We start from the raw sequence: 22,104 nt of genomic DNA, 5'->3' as shown, positions 1-22,104 counted from the left end.
CGGATAAGTGTCACCTTTACCTGGAGTCGCTTTTTAAAGTCTGCTTTATTTTAAGGCACTGCAGTGCTGACTAAGAGAGAAATCTCGTTACAGCCTGTGATCTATACGTCCACAAGTTGTCTTCACTGCTCCAAGTGTGCATGTAAAAGAAATTCAGAATACTTGCTTGGAAATAGGGCTGAATGATTTTGGAAAATAATCTAATTGCGATTTCTCAGAATTGCAATTGCGATTTAATATGCGATTATTTTTTCAAGGGCCTCTTGTCATGTATTTTTCAATGAACACAAGCAATAAATCAATCAGTTTCATAAAAAACAATTTCAGATTTATTTAAATTTTAAATAGATTACATCAATAAAGCAAACAAATCTGTGGCTTTACCTCTTCAACATACCTAACTAACTTCACATTTCATGAAACATGTGGACTGCACTTCTTGAACACTCACAAGAAAAAAAAGTGCAGCCTTTGCAATTAGAAAATTGCGTTTCAAAATATCGCGATAATATCGCAAATGCAATTCATCGTTCAGCCCTACTTGGAAATGTGAAGGGAGACTTAGTAAGGCACTCATTTTTGAATAGAACTACTGTTTAAATTCAAGTTATTTTCCTTTGAATCAGTTTTCAGAGTGACTTCGCCTTGAACGACAACACCGTGTTGGTCAAGAGCGTTTCAGATACCGATGCCAAACTTCTGGCTGTCCTTCCGAAGGGTGTGCATCTATTAGAAAAACACTAAAAAATACTTTTTACTTTGTCCTTTTACTTCTTGTCTAATACATAGTTCTTATACTTGTAGTTTCAGAGCTGAAGAGGCACTTTGAGGAATCAGTCAATAAGGATTTGGTAATGAACAGGTACATTCACACTGCACTTTTACATCTAGCAATTTTTTCACTGCGCATAATAATGGTTGACTTTTGCCTATTTTCCTCCACTAGAAAAGAAAGAATTGCTCGGCGTCTGGAGGGAATTGAAAGCGATGTGCCAAACACGCTGATGCCCAGTGGTTTAGTTTCCAACAGGATGTTGGAGGAGGATCCACCACGTTACACCCGCGCCTCAGACCACTGTGAGCCATGTGTGATGGGTAAGCATGGCACGTTGCACTGCACGGACATATGATGCTGCCTTGTTTAAAAAGACTCCCACCCAAATTCACAGAAACACAGTACCATAAGCCCAGTGGATCCCATTCCCAACCTTTTTCATATCACAAATTTCTGGCGACCCCAAATATTTTTTTCTAGAATTAGTCTTTAATCATGTTTGTTAGACTGCGTAACAAATACAGAGTAGCCATGATTATTGCACAAAAAGTGAAAAAATGTGCCAGGTCATATATTGAGTTTTTCTCATTTTCCTTATACTGCACTTTATTTGAACTAGATTTATATTTGAGAAAGTGAAAGTATAGAATAGCCTACAGTTCAATTCAGTTCAAATCCACATGACCATGCGTTAGCTCCAGTGAGGAGAAAAAACTCCCTTTTAATCTTGTTTAAGATTGTCTGTTGTGTTTTTTTTATTTTTAAAGGAACAATAATTACAAAAAAATGAATATATGTTTTTAATCAGTAATTTTATTTAATGCATTCCAGGCGACCGCACATTGGGTCACGAACCCAAGATTGAAAAACACTGAATTCGCCTATCGTTGTATTTAGCAATTATGTACATTTGCATAGTTTTAAAAAGCTTTGGTCTGCAAGTATTTTTTGAACTGCTTTTGAGCACAGAACTTTTGCATGCTCCTCCATTTTGCAAGAAAAAAAAAGTTGTAAATATGTGCATGTCACTGATATGTCTATACCAAATCAAATACGATTTCCATTTTATGGCAAAAAGTGTTGCTGTGTTTTTTTACAATTCACAAAATTTTTTGCATGTTAATTCTCATTCTTGAAAGAGTATTTACTTTTTTTTACCACAGTGAGGCGCTACAGTCGAGAAGAGCAGGAGGCACCAAAAACACAGGTGTCGTCTCCAAACAGATCTCCTCAGGTGAAAGGTGGTGTCAGCAGCAGCCGTTCCGACCCAGTACTGGTCTATGTTGACCCAGTAAGACTATCCACTTCATCAACGCCAACAACTGGCCCCCCAGACACCACCAGCCTCAGTTCCAAAGCTGAACGCATCGCCCGATACAAAGCCGAGCGTCGCCGCCAGCTGTCGGAGCGTTATGGGATCCTCCTGGATCAGGAGTTGGACATGGATTACACTCCACGTTACCGCTCCAGACGGGATCCAGACACTTCTGAAAAGCAAAGCAATGCCAGGCAGGACAGGCAGGAAGAGGAGGCTCAGGGACAGGAAGCTAGGATGCCATACCGCTCTGGTGTTGGCAGGGTTTACATGAGGACTCACCCAGATCCTGCCCCTTTGTCTACATCAAGCTCCACCCACTCAACCCAAGCTCCACCTCTTAAAAAAGAAAGAGCGAGCAAGTTTTCAGAAAGGGAAAGAGTGATGAATGTGGAGAATGTTAGGCGTGGAGGAAATCAAGAGCGCTCAGTCACCTCCAGGAGTAGAACCCAGGAGGTGCATCCCCCTCAGCCTCATCCAAAACACCAGCCACACCACCAAGACACAGCCCACACAGAACCAGGCCCCACCTCCACCAGGGACTACAGCGTAGCAGCAGTGCCCAGCTCTCCTCGCACTGCCCGCAGAGCATCTCTGCCCTCCCCCCGCTACGGCATCTCACCTGGAGACTTATTCATTGAGCAGCAGGCTCAGAGCATCCTCAACAGGCAGGGGTAAGTGGAAAAATACCACATCTTTTAAAGCTTTCTCCCCCTTCTGTGTTGCCAGTGTCTTTGTGTTTCTTCTAAAGAGTTTGACCTTAGTTGTAGGAGATATACTCTGCTGATGCAGTATTACTATATTTTGTCTTGTTGACTTATGATGCGAAACTCATGTACAGAGCTTCACTCTAGTTGCAGAGTTTAGCTGTGCATCATCCAGATTTAAAAACACCCTACATCACGGTTACGGCCAACCACTAAAACTGATGACAATTAGTGCCTGCTAATTTTGAACATGTGTCAGATTCATACATATGTGACACAAAGTGTTTTAATTGAAAGGCATACCAGTCACCAGAGTAACAGGAAGAGCAGTTTTCTTTTTCTTATAAGTACACAAAAAAGCTCTAACAGTTTGAAATATCCCTTTAAGGAATGTGTGAATGCAACACTAACATTTTCTAAATTGATTATATTTTATATAGAGTGACCAGTAAAAGGTAGAGAAATTTCTCTTTGACTTTGACCCTCTTGCATTATTCCGTAGCCTGTCCACCCTGTCAAAGAGTGACTGGTCTCTCTACACAGACTCAGACACCCAGTGCCCCTCAAGGTACTGCCCACTTGGCATTTGTGTGAACACCCTATTAAATCCTCCATCGTCCACTGGGTACATGAAATTTTTGTTGGCAGCTCTTATGAACTATGCCTCGTACTTTTAATGAGGCCCCTTATTTTTCCACACTTATTATTTTCTGCATCATCTTCTACTTTGGTGTAAAACATTACAACAGAAACAACATTGTGTTCACATGTCAAACCAATAAACTTATCTTAAACTGGTGCAGCTTATGTCCTACAAATGAGATGTGGTCGGAGGCATGCTTTGCTAGTTTGTCTTCCATGCAAGTGAGCCTCAAGAATCACAAAGATGGCCCCATACCCGCAAAACCTTGTTGTTGGTGAGAGAAGAGGAAGAAGCATAAAACATATTGGTGTTCTTCTGTCTTTGCTGGAACTGTATTTCTCTGTTGATAAACTCCCAGTTTGGAAAGTGGTGGGGAGCGTTACTGTGTATTTCACAATTTTTCTTGGAACGCGCTAAGAGCAAATTTACCAGTTATTGAAAGGAGACGAGAGATGTGTTTGTGATTTGTTCAGTGCAGGCTATGCCCCAAATTCATGCAAAACACTTGATTTTGTAATGACATTGGATTTAAACCTTGTTATGAATAAAGTAATTTATTTTTTCAATACAAAATCAATGGAGAACGTGACATTTTTAATTTTTTAAATTCCTTAAAAATTTTATCACATGAAACATGTACCTTGTGGACAAAATAGCTAACTTTCCCAAGAATTTAACCCCCAACCCCCACCCTCACCCTCTTCTCGCCCCCATTTTATTCCAAGTAAACTTTGATCCCATACTTCCTGTCATATCTTAACAATGTCATTATTTAAATAGTGTAGTTTAAAACTAATTGTCAACCCTCTTTGTATAACTGAGTATTTTAATGTACTGTTACTGACCTAAAACCCAGTGCCCCGGCCCCAGTTCTTCTGTAAATATCTCCAAACATTACCAGAAGTTTATAAAATGTGTAATGTTACAAGAATAAAACCATCAGCTCAGCCTTGACTCTTGTTAAAGAAAGGCAAACATGTGTGGCCGACGTGTTTCAAGAGCAGCTGAGAAGTGTTATTGACCCGGAGTTGTAAGGGTGACAACATTAGTCGGCTTCAGACCCTGATCCACTCAGTCACAGACACGAAGACTCAGCGCTTGTCAGCAACTTAGATCTCTTGGGCCCCCTCTTCAAATTTAGGCCTTTTAACCCATGTAAAATTGCACCTTACTCACATTCTGTGTCAGCAACTTTAACCTAGTTACTGTCTGAGAAATGCATATAAAATGTTTAGTTTATTATTAAGTTTATACTCAATGCTTTTATTTTATCTTAACTTTCTAATGAGGTCAAATTACTGGGGTAGAAATTATTTTCCTAAGTACACTGTGGCATATGTACTGTATGTGACAGGCTGCTAATGTGGTCAAAGTCTGAGTTGAATAAACTGCTAAAATTCATATACAGTAATGACCTAAATGAGTCAGTATAATCCTTTTTCTGTTGCTGGCTGTATAAAGCTTCAAACTGAATACCAGTTGCACTTAACAAGCATGTGAGGATAAAACTTTCGTTTAGCTTATGGATGAAAATAGTAAAAGTTCCAAAACTGAAATCGCAGAAAGAGCCAAAAATGACAGAAGAACTTGAAATGAAAGGAGGGGCCGTGTCTGCAGGGGTCAACATTACTGCTTCCTTGCCACTGGCAAGTTATCATTATCTCAAATTTGGCGACATCTAAGTCAGTGTTGGACTAGTTTGCTTCAAAAAGCATAATAGAACAAGATAATGTTGATCTCTGTTCTAAAGCCTAATGTATACCTTCAGAAGATACGCTGGAGTGATTCAATTAAACAAGTTCTCTACTGCCACTCCATTGTATCTCATCTTAATCAGCACATGCACTTCTAAAAAGCAAGCAAATAAAAAATACATAAATGCACATGTTTAGAATTCATGGAGGAAACAGATTCAAACTCAAGTCAAAAAAAAAAGCTTAAAGACTGTCACGTGTGATTTGTGAGGTGTGATGGGGAAGAGTGATTATGGAAGACGTAAATGCAAGAGGCAATGGCAGCAGCAGACAGACAGGCAGGGGAAAGTTTGAAGCAAAAGGGCCATTAGTAAACAAAAACCAACAAGGTACAAACAAAAATGAACTAGAAATCACTTGTTCTATTTCCCATTTAAGATATTTCCTGAAAATCGTATTAAAATTCTTTGAGTTAGACTAGGGGTGGCGAACTCCAGTCCTTGAGGGCCGTATTCCTGAGACTTTTCGATGTGTCCCTGCTCCAACACACCTGAATCAAATGAATGGCTCGGTATCATGCTTCTGCAAAGCTTGATGACAACACATTGGTTTCAACCAGGTGTGGAGTTCACCACCCCTGAGTTAGACTGTTCACAGACAAATAATAACCTCCTTGATAAAAATAATAAAGGTACAAACAACTGATGGGCTGACTGAAAACTGAAACAGCAAAACCCCCGATAGAAACAGATGGAGATGACAATACAATGAACCAGCAAACATTTGTTCTTCAAACAGTTCTAAAAATAGAAAGGTAAGGCAATCAGGAGATTGGGCTTGGGCACACCTGAGTGGAATGAGAAGGAAAGCCTGTTTATTTTTGCTGTGCACACACACACTGACAGGACATAGGGTGTAGAAATATTCACTTCCAAACACCTACAGACAGAAACAAAGACAAGAATTTCTAACAAAATGATACACCTATCCGAAATAACATCAACAACTGAAAAACTTCACTGGGGTTTTGAAATAATTACTTTCTATATGAGACAGAAACCGAACGGATTGCATCCCTTACACAGCTGTCTAGGTTATAAAGGAAAGATTAGCCTGATTCTGAATTGGATTTAAACATGAAAGTAGAATATTCAAATTGACTTCCTCCACGATTTACAAATTCTTTGGTTGCTTTGTACCACTGATTTTAATGCAACTGTAAACAATAGTGACAATAATTATGATACCTCATGTTTTGCTAGTTTTTTGCCGGATCGAGTAATTTTGCAGGCGCACCAGTCAAATTTTAAAAACCAAATGCTAACCTTGAACTGACAGTTTGCCTCCCTTTGTCTAAGCTAATGTAATAATCTATAAAGGGCCAAAATTATTTGTCACCTGTTTAGCTACTTTTGAAAGCAAGCATTAGTATGTGCACATAATCTCTTCATGCTCAGATAAAGCAGAGTTCTGTCGATTATCCCTGACTTGGCGGTTTACAGCCAGATCAGTGCCACCTTTGACCTTTGGTCTGGCTGGAGATGAAAATAGTTTGACAAAAAAAGAGCTGAAGTTGCATTTAATCCTAGGACATGCTACCATTTGATTTCATTATAGCACACTAGTGTAAGGTTTGGGTACTTATATTAATATATCATTTTTGAGATTCTGCTACGTATGTTATAGCTGAATCCTATTTGGCTATGCTTGCTATTTCTACCAAAGATTTTTACACCTGTAAAAGTGTGTTCTGTTTTGCTGTTTTTGACTTGCTTGGTTCTTTTTGTTCTTTATATATTTTTTTTGTTTGGGGTTATAGCTTATGGTACTAATGACAGCAGAATATCAATGACCTATGTGCGTTCCTTTCTCTAAGAATTCGAGTAAGGGATCGGTTGTCCAGGGATGAAACTGTCCAGAGGCCCAGCGACTGGAGTCCAGACAGGCACCAAATTAACAGACATCGAGCCGAGCCCACAAAACAAAGCAGTGTACCTCATCATCAACCCAGTCCAGATCACCACCCTGCCCATGGACAAACAACCTACCCTCCCCCCACCTCTGAGCACAAACACTCTGTTTCTGCAGTGGACTCTCAGCCCTATTTGGTCATGGCTGCTCCAGTAACAACTGCAAAAACTTCTGGACCACCTGAAGTGATGCCACGAAGAAGAGTAAGTGCCGATCAAATCCAAGCACCCCACAGAGAGGCAAGATCAGAGGCCAGGCAAGCCTTGAAAGAGGAAGCCCATACAGAAGGCTTGCTAAAGAGCAGGAAAGCTGTTTTACCATCAGAGATTCGTCGAAGAGAAAAGAGTGTGGACGATCCTCATCGAGGTCGACCAGAAGACGTGGACTGGCAAAACAGCAGCCCAAAATGTAGGAGAACGAGTCATTCTGAGGAGGATTGGGATAGAGAAAGACCGAGGGAGAGGGGGAGGGAGAGAAATGTTGAAAGGATCAGAGAAAGTCAAAGAGAAGCTCCACCTAGTCATCAAAACCAAGAGGAGAGAGTTCATAGATCCATGCAGCCTTCCCAGGCCTCTGTGCACCAGCAACGTCTGTCGTCTGAACATTTATACCATCTAGAACCACATCCTGATCAAAAAGAAGCCCCAATACAACATCAGTATGATCTCCATGATATACAACATGTAACTCACATTAAACAGCAAGATCCTCAAAAGCTGCACCGACATGACTATGCAAGACCAGCACAGGAAAGCCAGGGACATCAAGTCTCTCAAAGACAGCATGACTGGACAGAACAGGAACCTTCCAAACAGGAGCAAGATGGCACCCAAAAACAACAAAAAGAGGTCTGTATTTCTGGGGGACTTGAATCCCAAAGACAGCAGCAGAACCCTTCAGAGAACCAGAGGTTTGACACAGCTGTTTACCTCCAGAGGGACCCTGATATGCTTCAGGCCAAACACAGAAGTATGGAGATGAGTGGAGGACTTAAACCCAAGATAAGAACCCGGTCCATGTCAGATATAGGCATAAGCCAGCACTCTACTATGTATCGTATGGAGAGGGCAGCAGCCAGAGAGGCAGCCAGGGCTGCTCCCCCAGCAGTGGCTAATGGCGAGATGGGCTCCTTGGACACCAGGGTGTCAGTAGCACAGCTGAGACACTCTTATCTGGAGAATGCTAACCGGAAACCAGAGTTGTAGGTCCATCTGCATGGCCGTCGTGTTGCACTAAAAAAAACTTTCTAATAGTAAATTTTCAAGTTTGCGACAGATAAAAAGCGTGAAACAAAAAACCCTAAGTTCTGTTAAAATATAGTAGATTTTTGCACATTATTGGCATGAAATTTCTTCTTTTCTCTTCACAAAGTCTGCAAGTTTTTCTTTTTTAAGTCCTATAAAGCCTGAACTGTAAAGAAAATGTCAAATAAGTATTTAAAAAAGCATGTTGCAATGCATTGATGACTCCTACTTTCTTATTGTGATCTATAACCTGAAGATGTTAAGGTATTTAGCCATTTCAAATATATCAAGCTTCATATGCTTAATTTAATTAGAAAACTTGTCACTTTTCCTTACAACGTATACTGTTAGTGTTTTGTGCTGTTGCATGTGAAAACTAGACATAGGTTCCTCACAAGTGGGTTTGCAATGAAGTTGTCCTGAAAGTGTTCAACCTTTTTGTACATTTTCTGGTTCTTGTAAATATAGGAAAGACCAGAATCACACCCTTACCTCTAATGTTGTCCCATGTTGTTGTGTTTTTAAGTGAACCAGCGAAAGTAGACTTTTCAACTTCGGAGCTGGATTCAACAAGTGGCCCTGATCTGGACCGGACTGGCCGAAAGCCTCGGCGCTACATATCTCCAGGGGACAGCCGCATGTCAGAAAGGTTTAGGACACAGCCAATCACCTCTGCTGAGCGACTGGAGTCTGATTGGTACGGTAACCTAGAAGGAATTCACTATTCAAGAACAGAATATTGAATATGATGGCAGTGCAGATGTATGTAGACATCAATATAACCTAATTTTGATATGGACATGTCATGAGAAATCACCAGCAATGCTAGGAAAAACTGTTAAATTATACTGAAACAGTCTAATAATAATCTGTGCTGTGGTTCAGACGTAGTTGAGACTTACAGTCCAGTGATCATGAAGATATTTAGCCACGTTCAGAGTTTTAATAAGTTTTTGTTTGGCAGGTCTCGTCCAAGCCCCCCACAACTGCAAGATGCAGATGGTGAGTACAGTTTTTTGCAAACCTAGTGATGTGACGCTCAGATTTACATCCAAGCATGCTAATAAATTGATTTATTTTATCACCAGATGAAGAAAAACTGGATGAGAGGGCAAAGATGAGTGTTGCTGCAAAGAGGTCCCTCTTCAGGGTAAGCAAATATTTACTAAAATGGTGAACAACATGAGCAGGAATAAGGGGAGTAGAGTACAAACGTTTTTAGTAGTGCTTTTTAAAATGTGCTTGTTCATTGACATTGTCATCAAGGAGCTGGAAAGGACGTCAGAGGGAGGTGTTCCCAAACCAAGATCACGAAACGCTGCTATTGAAAGACGCATGAGAAGGATTCAGGACCGCTCACAAACTCAACCCATCACAAACATAGAGGTGGTCAATGCCGCAAGGTACATCTTTAATTGAACATGGAAACATTGTGTGGGCATCATGTCTGTTTGACTTGGTTACTCTCATTTTGTCTTCTTCTATAATGTATTTCTTCACTCATTCACATTTCTTTCTTCATTTTCCTTCTATTTATTTTAGCCACAGCATGTTTTTTGTTATGGTTTTTTCATCTTTACCGTTTTTTCCCTCTACATTTGCCTTTGTCAGTGTTACTGGCCACTGATCAGTAAATATGTAGGACCATAAACTACATAGATGGATGTCCACATTTAAGTTTTATGCAGGTATTATTGGCAACTTTGCATAGCATTGTATTACATATCATGTACTGCATAAATGCAGTGATTGATAGAATATAGGTCATTAATTTGTAAAAATAAGGTCCTTCCCTTTATTTTTTTTCCCTAGTAGTGGACTTTATTTGAAAAACTCAGTGTCACCCTCTACTGGTTGGAGTGGTTTTTGGTTTTGATTTAAATAGCCATGACTTACAAGTTTATACGAACTGACTGAGAAATTACATTTTTGCATGCATGTTCTTTGGTTTTGATGACATAATTTTGGTTATTCATTGATAAATTATTGTTTATTCACTTTAAATCAGGAAACATTTATTTAAAACGAACAAACATAATATATATATAGAAATCTCTATAAAATAAAAAAGTCAATTTCAATATAATACAGATTTGACTTGTTCGACAAGGGATTTGAGGAACCCTAGGCTTGTCAAGTCGTACCTCCATTTTTCACCATTAACAAATGCAAAATCCAATAAAATAAACTAAGTGGACAATACAAATAAATACTCCAATCAAACTATTAATAAAAAAACAACCAAAAAGGAACCCAAAATAAACATGCGCCATTAACATCTGTTAGATTTACATTCTCCTTCCTCATTTCTGTACCCTTCAAAGATATACAGTGTCTTTTGTAGTTTTTTAAACTGCATTATATTTATGCTTTGTTTAATTGTTTCATCAAGATCATTCCACAAAAAGTGAACAAGCCAGTTCTTGCCAGATCAATATTAAATGTCCCTTGAAGCTACTATCAGAAGTTTCTGAGAGAACGCTTCAATGTCCCGCCCTCAACAGCTCTACTTCCTCCCCTGCCTCTGCCAATAAGCTACTCATCTACGTTTGTGCACGCGCATTGCAAAGCATAACAGAATCACATAACTACAAAAACTACACATTTATGGTTAAAGTGCCATAACTTTTGATTAAAACATGTTTTTTACCTATCCATGAGAAATGTCGCCAAATCCTGGTCAATTTCGGAATCCTTTTAAAAGCAGAAAGTTCCTCCACTTTTGAAAAGCAGCGCAGAGATAAATTCTGTTGCGGTCACGAAGATGTTTATCAACAAGTTTTGCACCCGGACGTTGGCTATCGTGGAATGGGTCACTGGAGTTTCGGAGAGCTCCTCCATGGTGCTCTGCTGCTCAGTGATACCTGTTTGCTGTTGTGACGGTGCACATGCATTCACTTTGATTGACAGTGGCCCACTCCAGGAAGTCGAAGCCTATTGGCTGGGCGAAGTTGGCGCTTTCTTGCATTTGTATAGGGATATATAGGATGAAGGCGGGACATATATACATTAATGTATATGAATGACCACCAGCAGTAGACCATAGTAAAAGACTAGTTAGGTATTTTTTTGCATTTCAAAAAAATCATACATAAACATAGATTTCTCAGAAACTCTGGATATCAGCTTTAAAGACAGATTAATACATTTGTGGATATTTTTAAAGGTTAAATGTCACCCATTGTCCAATTTCTAACTCTAGTCCCCAATCACTCCACCAGTACTCAAGAATCTTCTCAACCAGGCTCGTCGGGCCAGGAGCAGGAAAATGAAAGCCAGGAGAACCAAAGAGCAGAACAAGTGTCCTACGCAGAGGTGGATATCCAGGAGCTCATCCCAGAGGAGCCTGACCTGTCCGCGCTCAGTTTGTCAGAGAAGATGGCTCTGTTCAACAGGCTGGCCGTGCCCACAGGCAAAGCTGAGGGACACAGAGGGGACACCCGCCAGCGAAGAGCCAACGCTCGTTATCAGACACAACCCATCACACAGGACGAGGTGGAGCAGGTACAATAAAGTCCTATCATAATAAACAATCAATGTGTTACATATAATATGAAAGCCATGATCCTAAACATAGAAATCCTTAATCTGTATGTTAGCATTCATTTCGGGGGTACACACACTATGTTAAATGATTTAGTTGAACAATATTCACAGAAAATCCCTTTCCTCAATCGAAGTTAATACACGGGATCCAGTGGATGAGGTTACCAGATCTTTTCCAAAGCCCTACAGCTCCAGACAATTCACTTCCAGGTCAATGAATTCAGTGAGTGCTTTATAGCTCACTAGTTTGCATTGGTATTCAATGCAATGGTGACACAGATCCCTGCAGAGCCAAAAGACTCACACACAGTAAAAAAAAGAACACACAGCATGAGAAAATGTCAAATTTTAAACAACAAATGTATAGTTTTACATTTAGTTTTCTTTTTCAGGAAGAAAAAAAATCTGACCTGAGTATTTTGTTTTGTAAAATAATTAGATCTTTACTGTCTCCTGAGAAGGGTTGGAGTCAATTATAATTGTCATTGCGTAATTGATTTGAAAAAATCTGTTGCTGTTGTAGTCAAAGTTAATTTGTAATTGAGCTGACTTTGTATTTGTAATTGTCATAGAAATTCTATAAAAACTGTCATTGCCAAGGCGTGAAAATGGAAAAATTTGGGAATTTCTTTTTTAGATAAGGGTATAGTAAGGCATGAAAATAGAAACATTTTGGACATTTTTTTAAAAAAAATGGGGGAAAAAATAGATTTCTTTTCTGAGAAAAGACTATAGTAAGGCATAAAAATGGAAGATAAAGATTTGAAATAAAAAAAAATTCAACATTTTTTTCTGAGATAAAGCTACCATAAGAACTTCAAAACTAGTTAAATATGATGAGCAGCACACTGAAACTGGGGTGAAAATCCATTAAGGTGAGAAAAATGGAAAAAAAAAACACCCACATTTTGGAGGCAAGTCAAAACAAATTGAAAGAATTTTTAATTTAGGGCTATCATAACTTATCATAAAACATGAAAATGTTTTATGGGAATATTTATTTCAGGCTCAGTAAATGCGCTGAATTAAATTTGAACTTTAGTAATTGAGAACATAATTGTAAATTAATTTCATGGAGAAAATTATAATTGTAATTTTAATTATAATTTTGAAAAAATGTAGATCATTGTAATCACTTGTAATATTGAGTTCTAAATGAACATAATTGAAGACATATTTGTAATTGAAAAATGTAAATAACTCCAACCCTGATTACGTGTGTTAGAAGCTCATCATAAGTCATTGAAATGAATTCATACACCCTCAGAATAAAGTGTATTCACTTCTCATATTTAATAACTGGTGTCCACACAGGAAGGCGAGCCACCGTTATCCTCTGCGGTGTGTAACGGTGACTTAGACGCCAATCAGGGAGAACATGTAAGAAGAACCCAGCCTGCCTTTTGATAGCGCCTTATAGATTTCCCTATTGATTGGTCTGATTAGTCCTGCAGGTGGCTGTTTGTGATAAGGCGATGCTTTGAATGTGGGGCTTGATATTTAAAAGTCAGCACTGTGGCGTTACGTACTAGCATCAGGAGTATGCTTTGTGTTGCAGCATGAAAACTGAAAGTTCAGGGTGTCGTGTGTGTTTTCTTTGGCTCTTTTCTAGTGACTGCTGCTTCTGAGACATGCTTGTTTGTTGCACTACAAGCATGGCATACAAGAGATGAAGAACTGTGTTTTTTAGGTTTATTCAGGATTCCTACTGACCTGAATAAATAGCTAAAGAAGCTTTGTGTTGTGGAGAGTATGCAGATAGTTTCTTTTTCTGTATCAAGAGTAAGTACATTTTTGCCGCACCTTGATTATTGCCTTATCTTAAACCTAATGCTCAAGAATATAAGAATATTTGAGTTTTTCCTTTTGCAGATTTTGCTGCAGGTCCTTACATGGAAAAATGTGTAGTCTTTTTAGATTACTGATGCCTACAACTCATTATTTATTGATCTTTTATTTTATATTCCCTCATTATCCCAGATGGAAATAAAAGCCTTGAACAGTGTATATCGGCACATCGACACATGTACTATTTTTCAAAAGTTATTGGACATGTGACCCTTGATATAAATGAACTCTTTAAACTGCATGGGGAGATATAATTTGTGTCTTACAGGCTTAGTTAGAATGGCTTTCCATGTGGTTTAGCAGTGTTTCACGCATTGCATTTGGTCATGTGAGTATTGAATGCTAAGTTGGCCATTAAGGTTTTCTTACGGTCCCTCAGCTAAATCAAAGGGCCACAAAGTCTCGAGGTCTGATGCAACTGACCCTGCAGAAAGTTGGTCATTTCTGTGCCGCGTGTGCCTCAGTCTTATCTGACCCCGCTTTATGATTTGACATGACTTGCAGCTTTTTTTCCAGACTTCATTTATAGATTTTTGAAGTCGAAGACACATACTGTATATCCACCATTTCCAAACCATGCCACACAAACACAACACAGAGAACAGAGAAAAGAACAGTAAAATACAAAACAGTGAATATATATTATGGACAACTCAAATGAAAAAAATAAAACAAATGAATGAGGAACAAACAAAACAAAAGTTCAATAAATAAAATGATCTACTATTTTTGATCGAGTTCCATATAAGCTACAGAGCACTTCTTTTTAAAAACAACTTTCTCAACAGGATGTTTTCTATATCAGCCTGTGATGTTTACACTGGAACACATTGAGTTAGTTCATTTTTCACAAATGTTCATTAAATGCTGTTTGTTGCTGGTTGCATGCCTTAGTGCTATATTTTATAAACCTGAAGTGAACAGAATTCCTATGGTTTAAGGATTTACGGGTAGTTTTTTTTCTACTTGAACACCTAAAATTGATTTAGAGTCACTACTTCTTGTATCATTTTGAGGGAACGCGACTGATTTTGAAGCACAATGATATGTTAATCTTTGTGGGGCTATGCATACCCTGGATTTGAACCCACACCTTCTGGTTATTAGATTTAAAAAAAAAAAAAAAAAAAGTCAATTTAACACTCTTTAGTGATTTAGTTCCCTTTGTATTTTCTATGTCTACATCTCTATCCATCATTCATCCCATAACTCTTGTATTGTCATTTTTCCTTCTCCATCTGATTTAAATTTGTGCTATTTTTTTTTAGCTAAGAAATGGAGGGGAGGTCAAGCTGGAGCCCCTTCCTGCTTCCTTGGTTCGCTGTGTGGCAGCTGTTCCCACCCAAGCGTCCATCATTACACTGCCACACACCAGTGATGACAGCCCCCACCATCCAGGGACATCCACTGCCACCACACACAGTCCTGTTCAACAGGAGATGGCGCTAAGGTATTTCTCCATAACTCAGAGTGGGGACCCTGGCCGCCCCAAGCCTGAGCTCAACTCCTCCCCTCTGCTTTTTGACAGCCTGGAGAGAGTGGGTGCCCCCACCTCCTCCTCCTCCTCTGCTGGGCTCAGGAAGCAGAGGGAGACTGTGGAGGAGAGCAGGAGAGAGCTGCAGGAGGAGGAGGAGGAGGAGGAGGGGGAAGTTGTGGGGCGACATCAGGGAGGAGCCAGAGAGAACAGCCAGAGCAGCATCGTTCAGGGGAAGCCACTCTCTCCTGACAGGGTGGGAGACAACCGGCAGCAGCATCCCCAGCCTCAGCACTCAGACCAGTCCTCTGTGGGGAGGGGGTCAGAACCGGTCCCCAGCTGGAGAGCTACAGACAGGGAAGGAGGAAGAAGAGGGAGAGGAGGCTACTTAAGAGAGAGTACAGGAGCGTTGACCCAGGAGCAGGACAGAAGCAGTGACCAGAACCAGACAGGTAGGAACGGGTCAAGGAGAGGAGAAACAAATGAGAAGGATGAAGGAGAGGATCATGGGAACAAAGAAATGAGAGATAAAATCTGGAATAAAGGGCTGGTTTTGTGCCCATGTGCTCCTACACATGATTGTGTTCTGCTGGCTGCACCCACTCTAGATTTGTGAGTGTGTGCTAGTGTGTGTACATGCATGTGTGTGTGTGTGTGAGTAAGAGAGAGTGTCTGTGGCTGCATCTGATTTGCATATCTTACCATGAATTTACCTCGTGGTTTGCCTTTGTCTAACAGAAAGAAGCATTTTACTCACACTAAACATTTTTTTTTAATTTTTTTACACTAAACTAGATGCATGCTCACATTCCCAGTCTATCAATGGGCGGTGTATTACTACCCCTGTGGGCTGCCACAGTAAAATAGGCTTGACCTGTTTTTATGTTCTAATGCGTTGAGGGTCCAGGGGTCATTTTTTCCCATGCACGCACACAAACAGTCCATGGAGAGATGAAAGACCTCATTGACAGAGTGCAGGACAATTGTGCAGTACTTACATTAAGCAGGTAGAGGACAGGAAGGACACAAAGAACGCCTTGTCTTCAGGCTGTAGTCTTATTTAGTTTTGCATGGGTACATCTTTGTGTTACTGTACAGCCTACTGAGCTGGTTTACTACATATCAATTACATTAAATGGTTGAATAACAGTTTTTTGTATGTGAGCAGATGGTTAAATTATTTATTTATTTGCATGACTTAACCCATATTAGTCATATTGGCTGGTGTGGAGAGTCAAAGCCATTTCATAGACCAGTGGTTCCAAACCTTTTTTTGGGTCGTCACCCCATTTTGATATCACAAATTTTTGGTGACCCCAGAGTTTAATTACTTTTTGATCACATTTATGATATAATGTAAGGTGATGAGATATTTTTATAATGTCTATATACTTTTTTCTTTAACTAGATTAATATTTGAATGAGAGGAAGCTTTGATTAAAGTTGAAGTTGCGTGTGGTGTTTTTAATTTGAAAAAATAATGATTACAAAATTATAATTGTTATTTATATTATTTAATTAGCCATTTAATTATTGAATTTTTACACTGAATTTTTCTTAACTAGATTTATATTTGAGGACGGAAAAGCATAGAATACAGTTGTTTGAGATTGTGTGTGTGGTGTTTTAATTCGAAATAGAATAATAATCTAAAAAATTACAAAAATAGAATTTTAATCATTTAGAAAAAATAAATCAATTACTAGACACTGTCAATGTCTGACCAATGTCTTTCACATGTGAAAATTGAATGCTTGATGTAAGTGTGCTCAGGAGAGAAGAAAAATAATGTAAATGCAAATTTTCTTTGTAATGAAATAATATTTTTGTTATATAGTAAAGTTGCATTTGATGGTTAAAGTGGTGCTTTTGTTTTCAGAGCTGCTGAATCACAGCTCATCACTGAAGCCGCTGATAACCAAAGTATCATCCAGGACTGCATCTCACGTGTCCAGCAACCAGCATCAGCATCAGCCCACTGCCACACAGCCTCCTCAGACTCTCCCTAAATCCTTCACACAGCCGCCGCCCACACAACCAAAGCCTCCGTCATACACCCAGCCCCCACCCACCTATCCCAAACCCTTCACCCTCACTCCTCAGGTCCAGCCCAAACCTCAGGGATTTGTCCAGACACTCCCCAAGCCTTACTTGCTGGCCGCCCCTCAGCAGCAACCCAAACTCCAGGTGCCCCCACAGCCACCACCAAAACCTCAGGGCTTCCCTCAATCACTGGTCAAATCCAAGTCCCTGCCTCTGGACCCGAGCGAGGACGTCAGCAGGCACAGTGTCTTTTCTGGAGATTTGTTGTCCCCGACTGAGTCTGGGGCCCAACTTCCTGACGGCATGTCAAGCAAACAGATGTCCATCAGGGAGAGGTAATTGATTTATTAGAAAATGGTTTTACAGCCCTCATGTTTTCTAGAGATTGGAAACAGTGTTACTCAGCAAGTGCACAGAAGCCTGGAATAGAAAGTTGCTAAATTTACAAATCACAGCCCGATTTTCAATAAATATTGGTATTTGTTTGGTTGGTTTTGCAGTTTTATGGCCAAGGAGACCTGCCATACATACATTATAATTGTATCTGAAAATAAGATGCTAGGATGTTAAATATCAGATTCCTTTAAATAAAGAACATGTAAGCATAATGCTTTCTTGCATTGTCGAGCCTTGTTCTAATTAAATAATTTTAGTTTAGGATGAGTACAGCAAATCTGAAAAACTACATTTTCTGTGTAACACCTCAAATCTTTTTTTTTTTTTTTTGCCATGTTTGATAGACACAAACAGTACTGACTGTTTTGTATTGCGTTTTTATGGAGATTTTTTTTTAGTCTTACTCTTAGTGTGATTCTGCTGATGAGATTCATTTTTAGAATCTCAATTCTTCAGACCATATGGTCTCCTGTGAGATTAAACAGGTTCTTCCTAATGACCTAATTTCTGCTCAAAAAGCAGATATTAACACAAATTACCTCACCGCATTCTTTTAATGCTCCTCCTTTTATGAGTTGACGGTGAAAAAAAGCTTATTCTGAGTGTATACTTGAATAATTCTTATTTTATCAAGGCCTAACCAGCTTGGTTTGTTCCAATAAATGCTTCAATAAAATAATAGCATTAAAAGTCTTTAACTGGTTTAAAAAATCTGCATTTGCTTCTGAGTCCATGATTGTTTTATATTTTATTTTAATCAGGGAAGCAAAGACAAAAACAATGATATAAAAGACATATTTGAATTATTTTACTAGACATGCAATGCAGGTTTATTTCTATTAAGACATTTTTGATTCTTTGTCAGAGTGGCACTGCTAAAGAAAAGTGGTGAAGAGGACTGGAAGAATAGAATCAACAAAAAACAAGAAGTGGTTAAAGTGGCGTCCACTGAGCAGCCGGTTCAGCTTTTGGAGACAGAACCGACCTCTCAAAAGAAGGTGAGTTAAGAGTTACTCTTATGAACCTGCAAGTGAGGATGCATAGCTGAAACACACCCCTAAAAATGCCAAACCACAAATCCCCAAATGAACAACAAAGGGTGAACGAAGCAAGAAAAAAGCACAAACCCTGAATGAAGCAGAAACAAACCAAGAAGCACAAACAAATCGCGAACCAAAACAGCATGAACGAAGCATGAAAAAGCACAAACCCTGAAAGAAGCACATAACCACCAACCACAAACAAAGCCACAAAACCCGAACAAAGCGCAAACCATGAAACACCAAGTATGAATGAAGCACGAAAAACCCTGAACAAAGCACAAACGAATCATGAACCACGAACCACAAACGAACCACAAACCCTGAATGAACAACAAAGGGTGAATGAAGCAGGAAAAAAGCACAAACCCTGAACGATGCAGAAACGAACCGAGAACCACAAACAAACCACAAACAAATCGGGAACCCCAAACAAACCACAAACGCTGAGCAAAGCACAAATGAACCATCAACCTGAAATGAACCAAGAACCACAAAGCATGAACGAAGCATATAAAAGCACAAAACCTGAACGAAGCACAAACAAATCATGAACCACAAACAAATCATGAACCACAAACAAAACGCGAACCACAAACCCCGAACGAACAACAGAGGGTGAACGAAGCAGGAAAAAAGCACAAACCCTGAAAGAAGCAGAAACAAACCGAGAACCACAAACGAACCATTAATGAACCACAAACGAACCATTAATGAACCACAAACGAACCATTAATGAACCACAAATGAATCGTAAACCCCAAAGGAAACACAAACCCTGAACAAAGCACAAAACATAAAGCACGAACACTGGTATTCTAGTAATCCCATCCATTTCCTGCGTTAGAGAAAACCAATAAATGTGTCAGAAGTCACAAAATTGGACTATTTTGAGAAACAAGCTTTTCAGTCAGTGCAAACAATAAGATTCATATCCTGTTGTTTCACAGGGAGCAGCTGATAAGCTGTCATATTTTGTCTGCCACTTTACCAACATACCAATTGAACTGTTAATCAACTGGTCAAAATTAATGAAGGAATATTATTGTGCAATGAGTAGACTAACATTTTCTAAATACAGATGTTTCCTGTCAACAAAATAAGACAATACTTTGAACAGCTCATAAATATGTTTGGCTTTTATGTCCTCACAATACAAGGCAAAGTACCAACAATTTTTTCCAATTCTCCTCATTATTTGATCTTCATTTGTGAAATATAAATACGCTCGTGTGTGAAGCTAATTTTAGCAAGTGGAGCTCAAAATGTGTTCTTTTTGTGTCTATTTTTAGTGCCAATGTTTGGGGAAAAAAATACAACCCTCAACATTAAAAGAATCAGAAAGACAAAACCTAGTACAAAAAACATCCTGTAGACAAACCTCAGATAGAACAAAGAAACCAGACAGACAGGAGGTGATAAATGACACATTGAATTACAAAATGATGGATGGACACAATAATTGTAATGCAGCAACTCACCTGCAACCAAGGAAACACAATTGTGACTCATAACCACAGTTTAAGAGCATAGAAAACCATTTTCTTCTGTCTAATCTCAGTGTTTACCCTCTGTAGACCAGCTCGGACATTCGATTCTGCAGACAGACCTTTGTTTTGTATTCTGTATTCCTCAAACATGTTCCACTATTCATCTCGAACAGAACAGAAGTGCCACATTTCACTTGGTTACCGTGCCACTGCCAGCTCTTGTTCCCTTCCCTTTTAATTTGGAGCTCCTTTCATTTCATTCCCTTTTGTTCAGCTTCTGTTTGAACCCATTGGACCAAAGTACCAGCATACATTACAAAGTTAAACTGTAAATACAATGCCGTGTATGACCATCCAAATGTAGAATTCAAGAGTTCGTGATCGGAAAAAAATTACATTTATGTAATAGGGTAAAAAAAAGTGTAACTTATGCTGAAATTGATTTGAAGCTGAGGATAAAAACACGTCTCCATTAACAATAAAGAGTTCTTAACTACATGATTTGAGGGACTTTTCTTTAAAATGGTTTCCTTTGTACACCTCATCAGTCTGACATTAGTATTCTAGGGGGTGAAACTCACTCGATGTTATTCCCTCAGGCATGAGTCTTGCCCATAAACCCATTAGCAACAATGGCCGCTCCCCCCTCCCTCTCTCCCTCTGACCGAGTGTTTCCTCTTGTGTTTAACCCCTCAGGAGGACGGGGTGGGCGAGCGAGAACCTTCCGCTGTGTCCGTCTCTGAGCAGTTATGGGTAAGAGCTCTTATCTATATTTAATCTGGCTATTGTTTGGTTGGGTTTGAGGTAATTTGATGAATTCCTGGTTTTCCTTGAAGGGGTTAGTCACTGGAGCAACATAGACCATTGCATTTATTCATGTTTTATAATTGTTGTTTTTTTGCATGTGTTTTGTTAATATGTCATCTATAAAAAGTATTGCATGTAGGTTTTCATCAGAGTTTAAGGTTTTTGATAAATTTATTATTGTTTGTTTTAAGCAGAGATATAAAGAGTACTGATATATTCTACTCAAGTAGAAGTACTGTTACTTGATTGAAAATGTGAACAAATCAAGTACGTCATACATAAAATATTCAAGTACAAGTAAAAAATAGCTCAATTAAATAGTACTCAAAGTAAAAGTTACTTTCAGCCTCCCACCGTTATTTTTGGTAATAAATCTTGCCATGTTTCCATTTCATACAGTTTAAAATAAAACGTTTGTCAAAATGTATAATTCTTTTTAAAATAAAATTACACCATTGAATTGAATTCAAAATAAAAATAAATACATTTATGAACTCTAAAAGTGAGAAAATAACCAGCATTCAATGCTGTTTTGGCATCGTTTATAACGTTTAATCTGGTTGGTCGGCTATGATGTGATGCATTTGATTGTTGTCTGGTTATTTAATTTTTTGTAGTTTCACAATGTCTGTTAATCATTTTAAAACAAAAGAATTATAATTTGCCTCTTTTAAAATGTACTTAAAAAATTCCCCATAAAGTCCCCATAAAAGCAACTCAATTACAGTAATGCGAGTACTTGTAATCCTATAATTTCATCTCTGGTTTTAAACATTGAAAAATACCCCATCAGTTTTTTTTGTGTCAGAATTATAAAGTCATACCTCATGATGACATTTTTGTGTGCATTATCTTTTGTGGCTTCAGGTTGGTTTTCCTATCCTTGATTCAGTCTCATGTCTACTTCTTGCGTGCTCCTTTTCTGTCTTCTATTCCCTCTTTTCATTCACTGTTCCATCCTCACTCTGCATCCTCAGGAACCTGTCTTCTCCTCCACTTTCTCTCCTTCTATCTCCCTCGGCCAAAAGTGTCAGTATATTGAGCATCATAGTCAGGTAAGGACAAGCACTTAGTTTGCTTGAATGAGCAGCATGTAGAGGACGCTTATCTT

At 39.0% G+C, this 22,104-nt stretch overlaps 1 protein-coding gene across 9 annotated transcripts in view; it reads left to right on the top strand.

Annotated features, from left to right (window-relative positions):
* The window catches only part of svilb (supervillin b), a 61,572-nt gene that overhangs the window by 15,045 nt on the left and 24,423 nt on the right, over positions 1–22,104 (top strand). For 3 of the 9 annotated variants that reach the window (XM_028473442.1, XM_028473435.1, XM_028473437.1), the window contains exons 3-20: positions 627–718; positions 805–862; positions 947–1,095; positions 1,939–2,764; positions 3,300–3,365; positions 7,011–8,306; positions 8,876–9,046; positions 9,314–9,351; positions 9,438–9,499; positions 9,616–9,752; positions 11,571–11,853; positions 13,210–13,275; positions 15,012–15,193; positions 15,272–15,669; positions 17,097–17,595; positions 18,522–18,654; positions 20,883–20,939; positions 21,971–22,048. In XM_028473442.1, coding sequence (XP_028329243.1) covers positions 855–862; positions 947–1,095; positions 1,939–2,764; positions 3,300–3,365; positions 7,011–8,306; positions 8,876–9,046; positions 9,314–9,351; positions 9,438–9,499; positions 9,616–9,752; positions 11,571–11,853; positions 13,210–13,275; positions 15,012–15,193; positions 15,272–15,669; positions 17,097–17,595; positions 18,522–18,654; positions 20,883–20,939; positions 21,971–22,048 — 4,449 coding nt within the window. In that variant the 5' untranslated portion in view covers positions 627–718; positions 805–854. The remainder of the gene's footprint in view (positions 1–626; positions 719–804; positions 863–946; positions 1,096–1,938; positions 2,765–3,299; positions 3,366–7,010; positions 8,307–8,875; positions 9,047–9,313; positions 9,352–9,437; positions 9,500–9,615; positions 9,753–11,570; positions 11,854–13,209; positions 13,276–15,011; positions 15,194–15,271; positions 15,670–17,096; positions 17,596–18,521; positions 18,655–20,882; positions 20,940–21,970; positions 22,049–22,104) is intronic. The other 6 variants (XM_028473441.1, XM_028473436.1, XM_028473439.1 and 3 more) reach the window with 6 other exon arrangements.

Source organism: Gouania willdenowi, chromosome 17, assembly GCF_900634775.1.
Source record: "Gouania willdenowi chromosome 17, fGouWil2.1, whole genome shotgun sequence".
NCBI lineage: Eukaryota > Metazoa > Chordata > Actinopteri > Blenniiformes > Gobiesocidae > Gouania > Gouania willdenowi.
The sequence above is the reverse complement of the archived record's forward strand: the minus strand, read 5'-3'. Positions and strand labels throughout refer to the sequence as shown.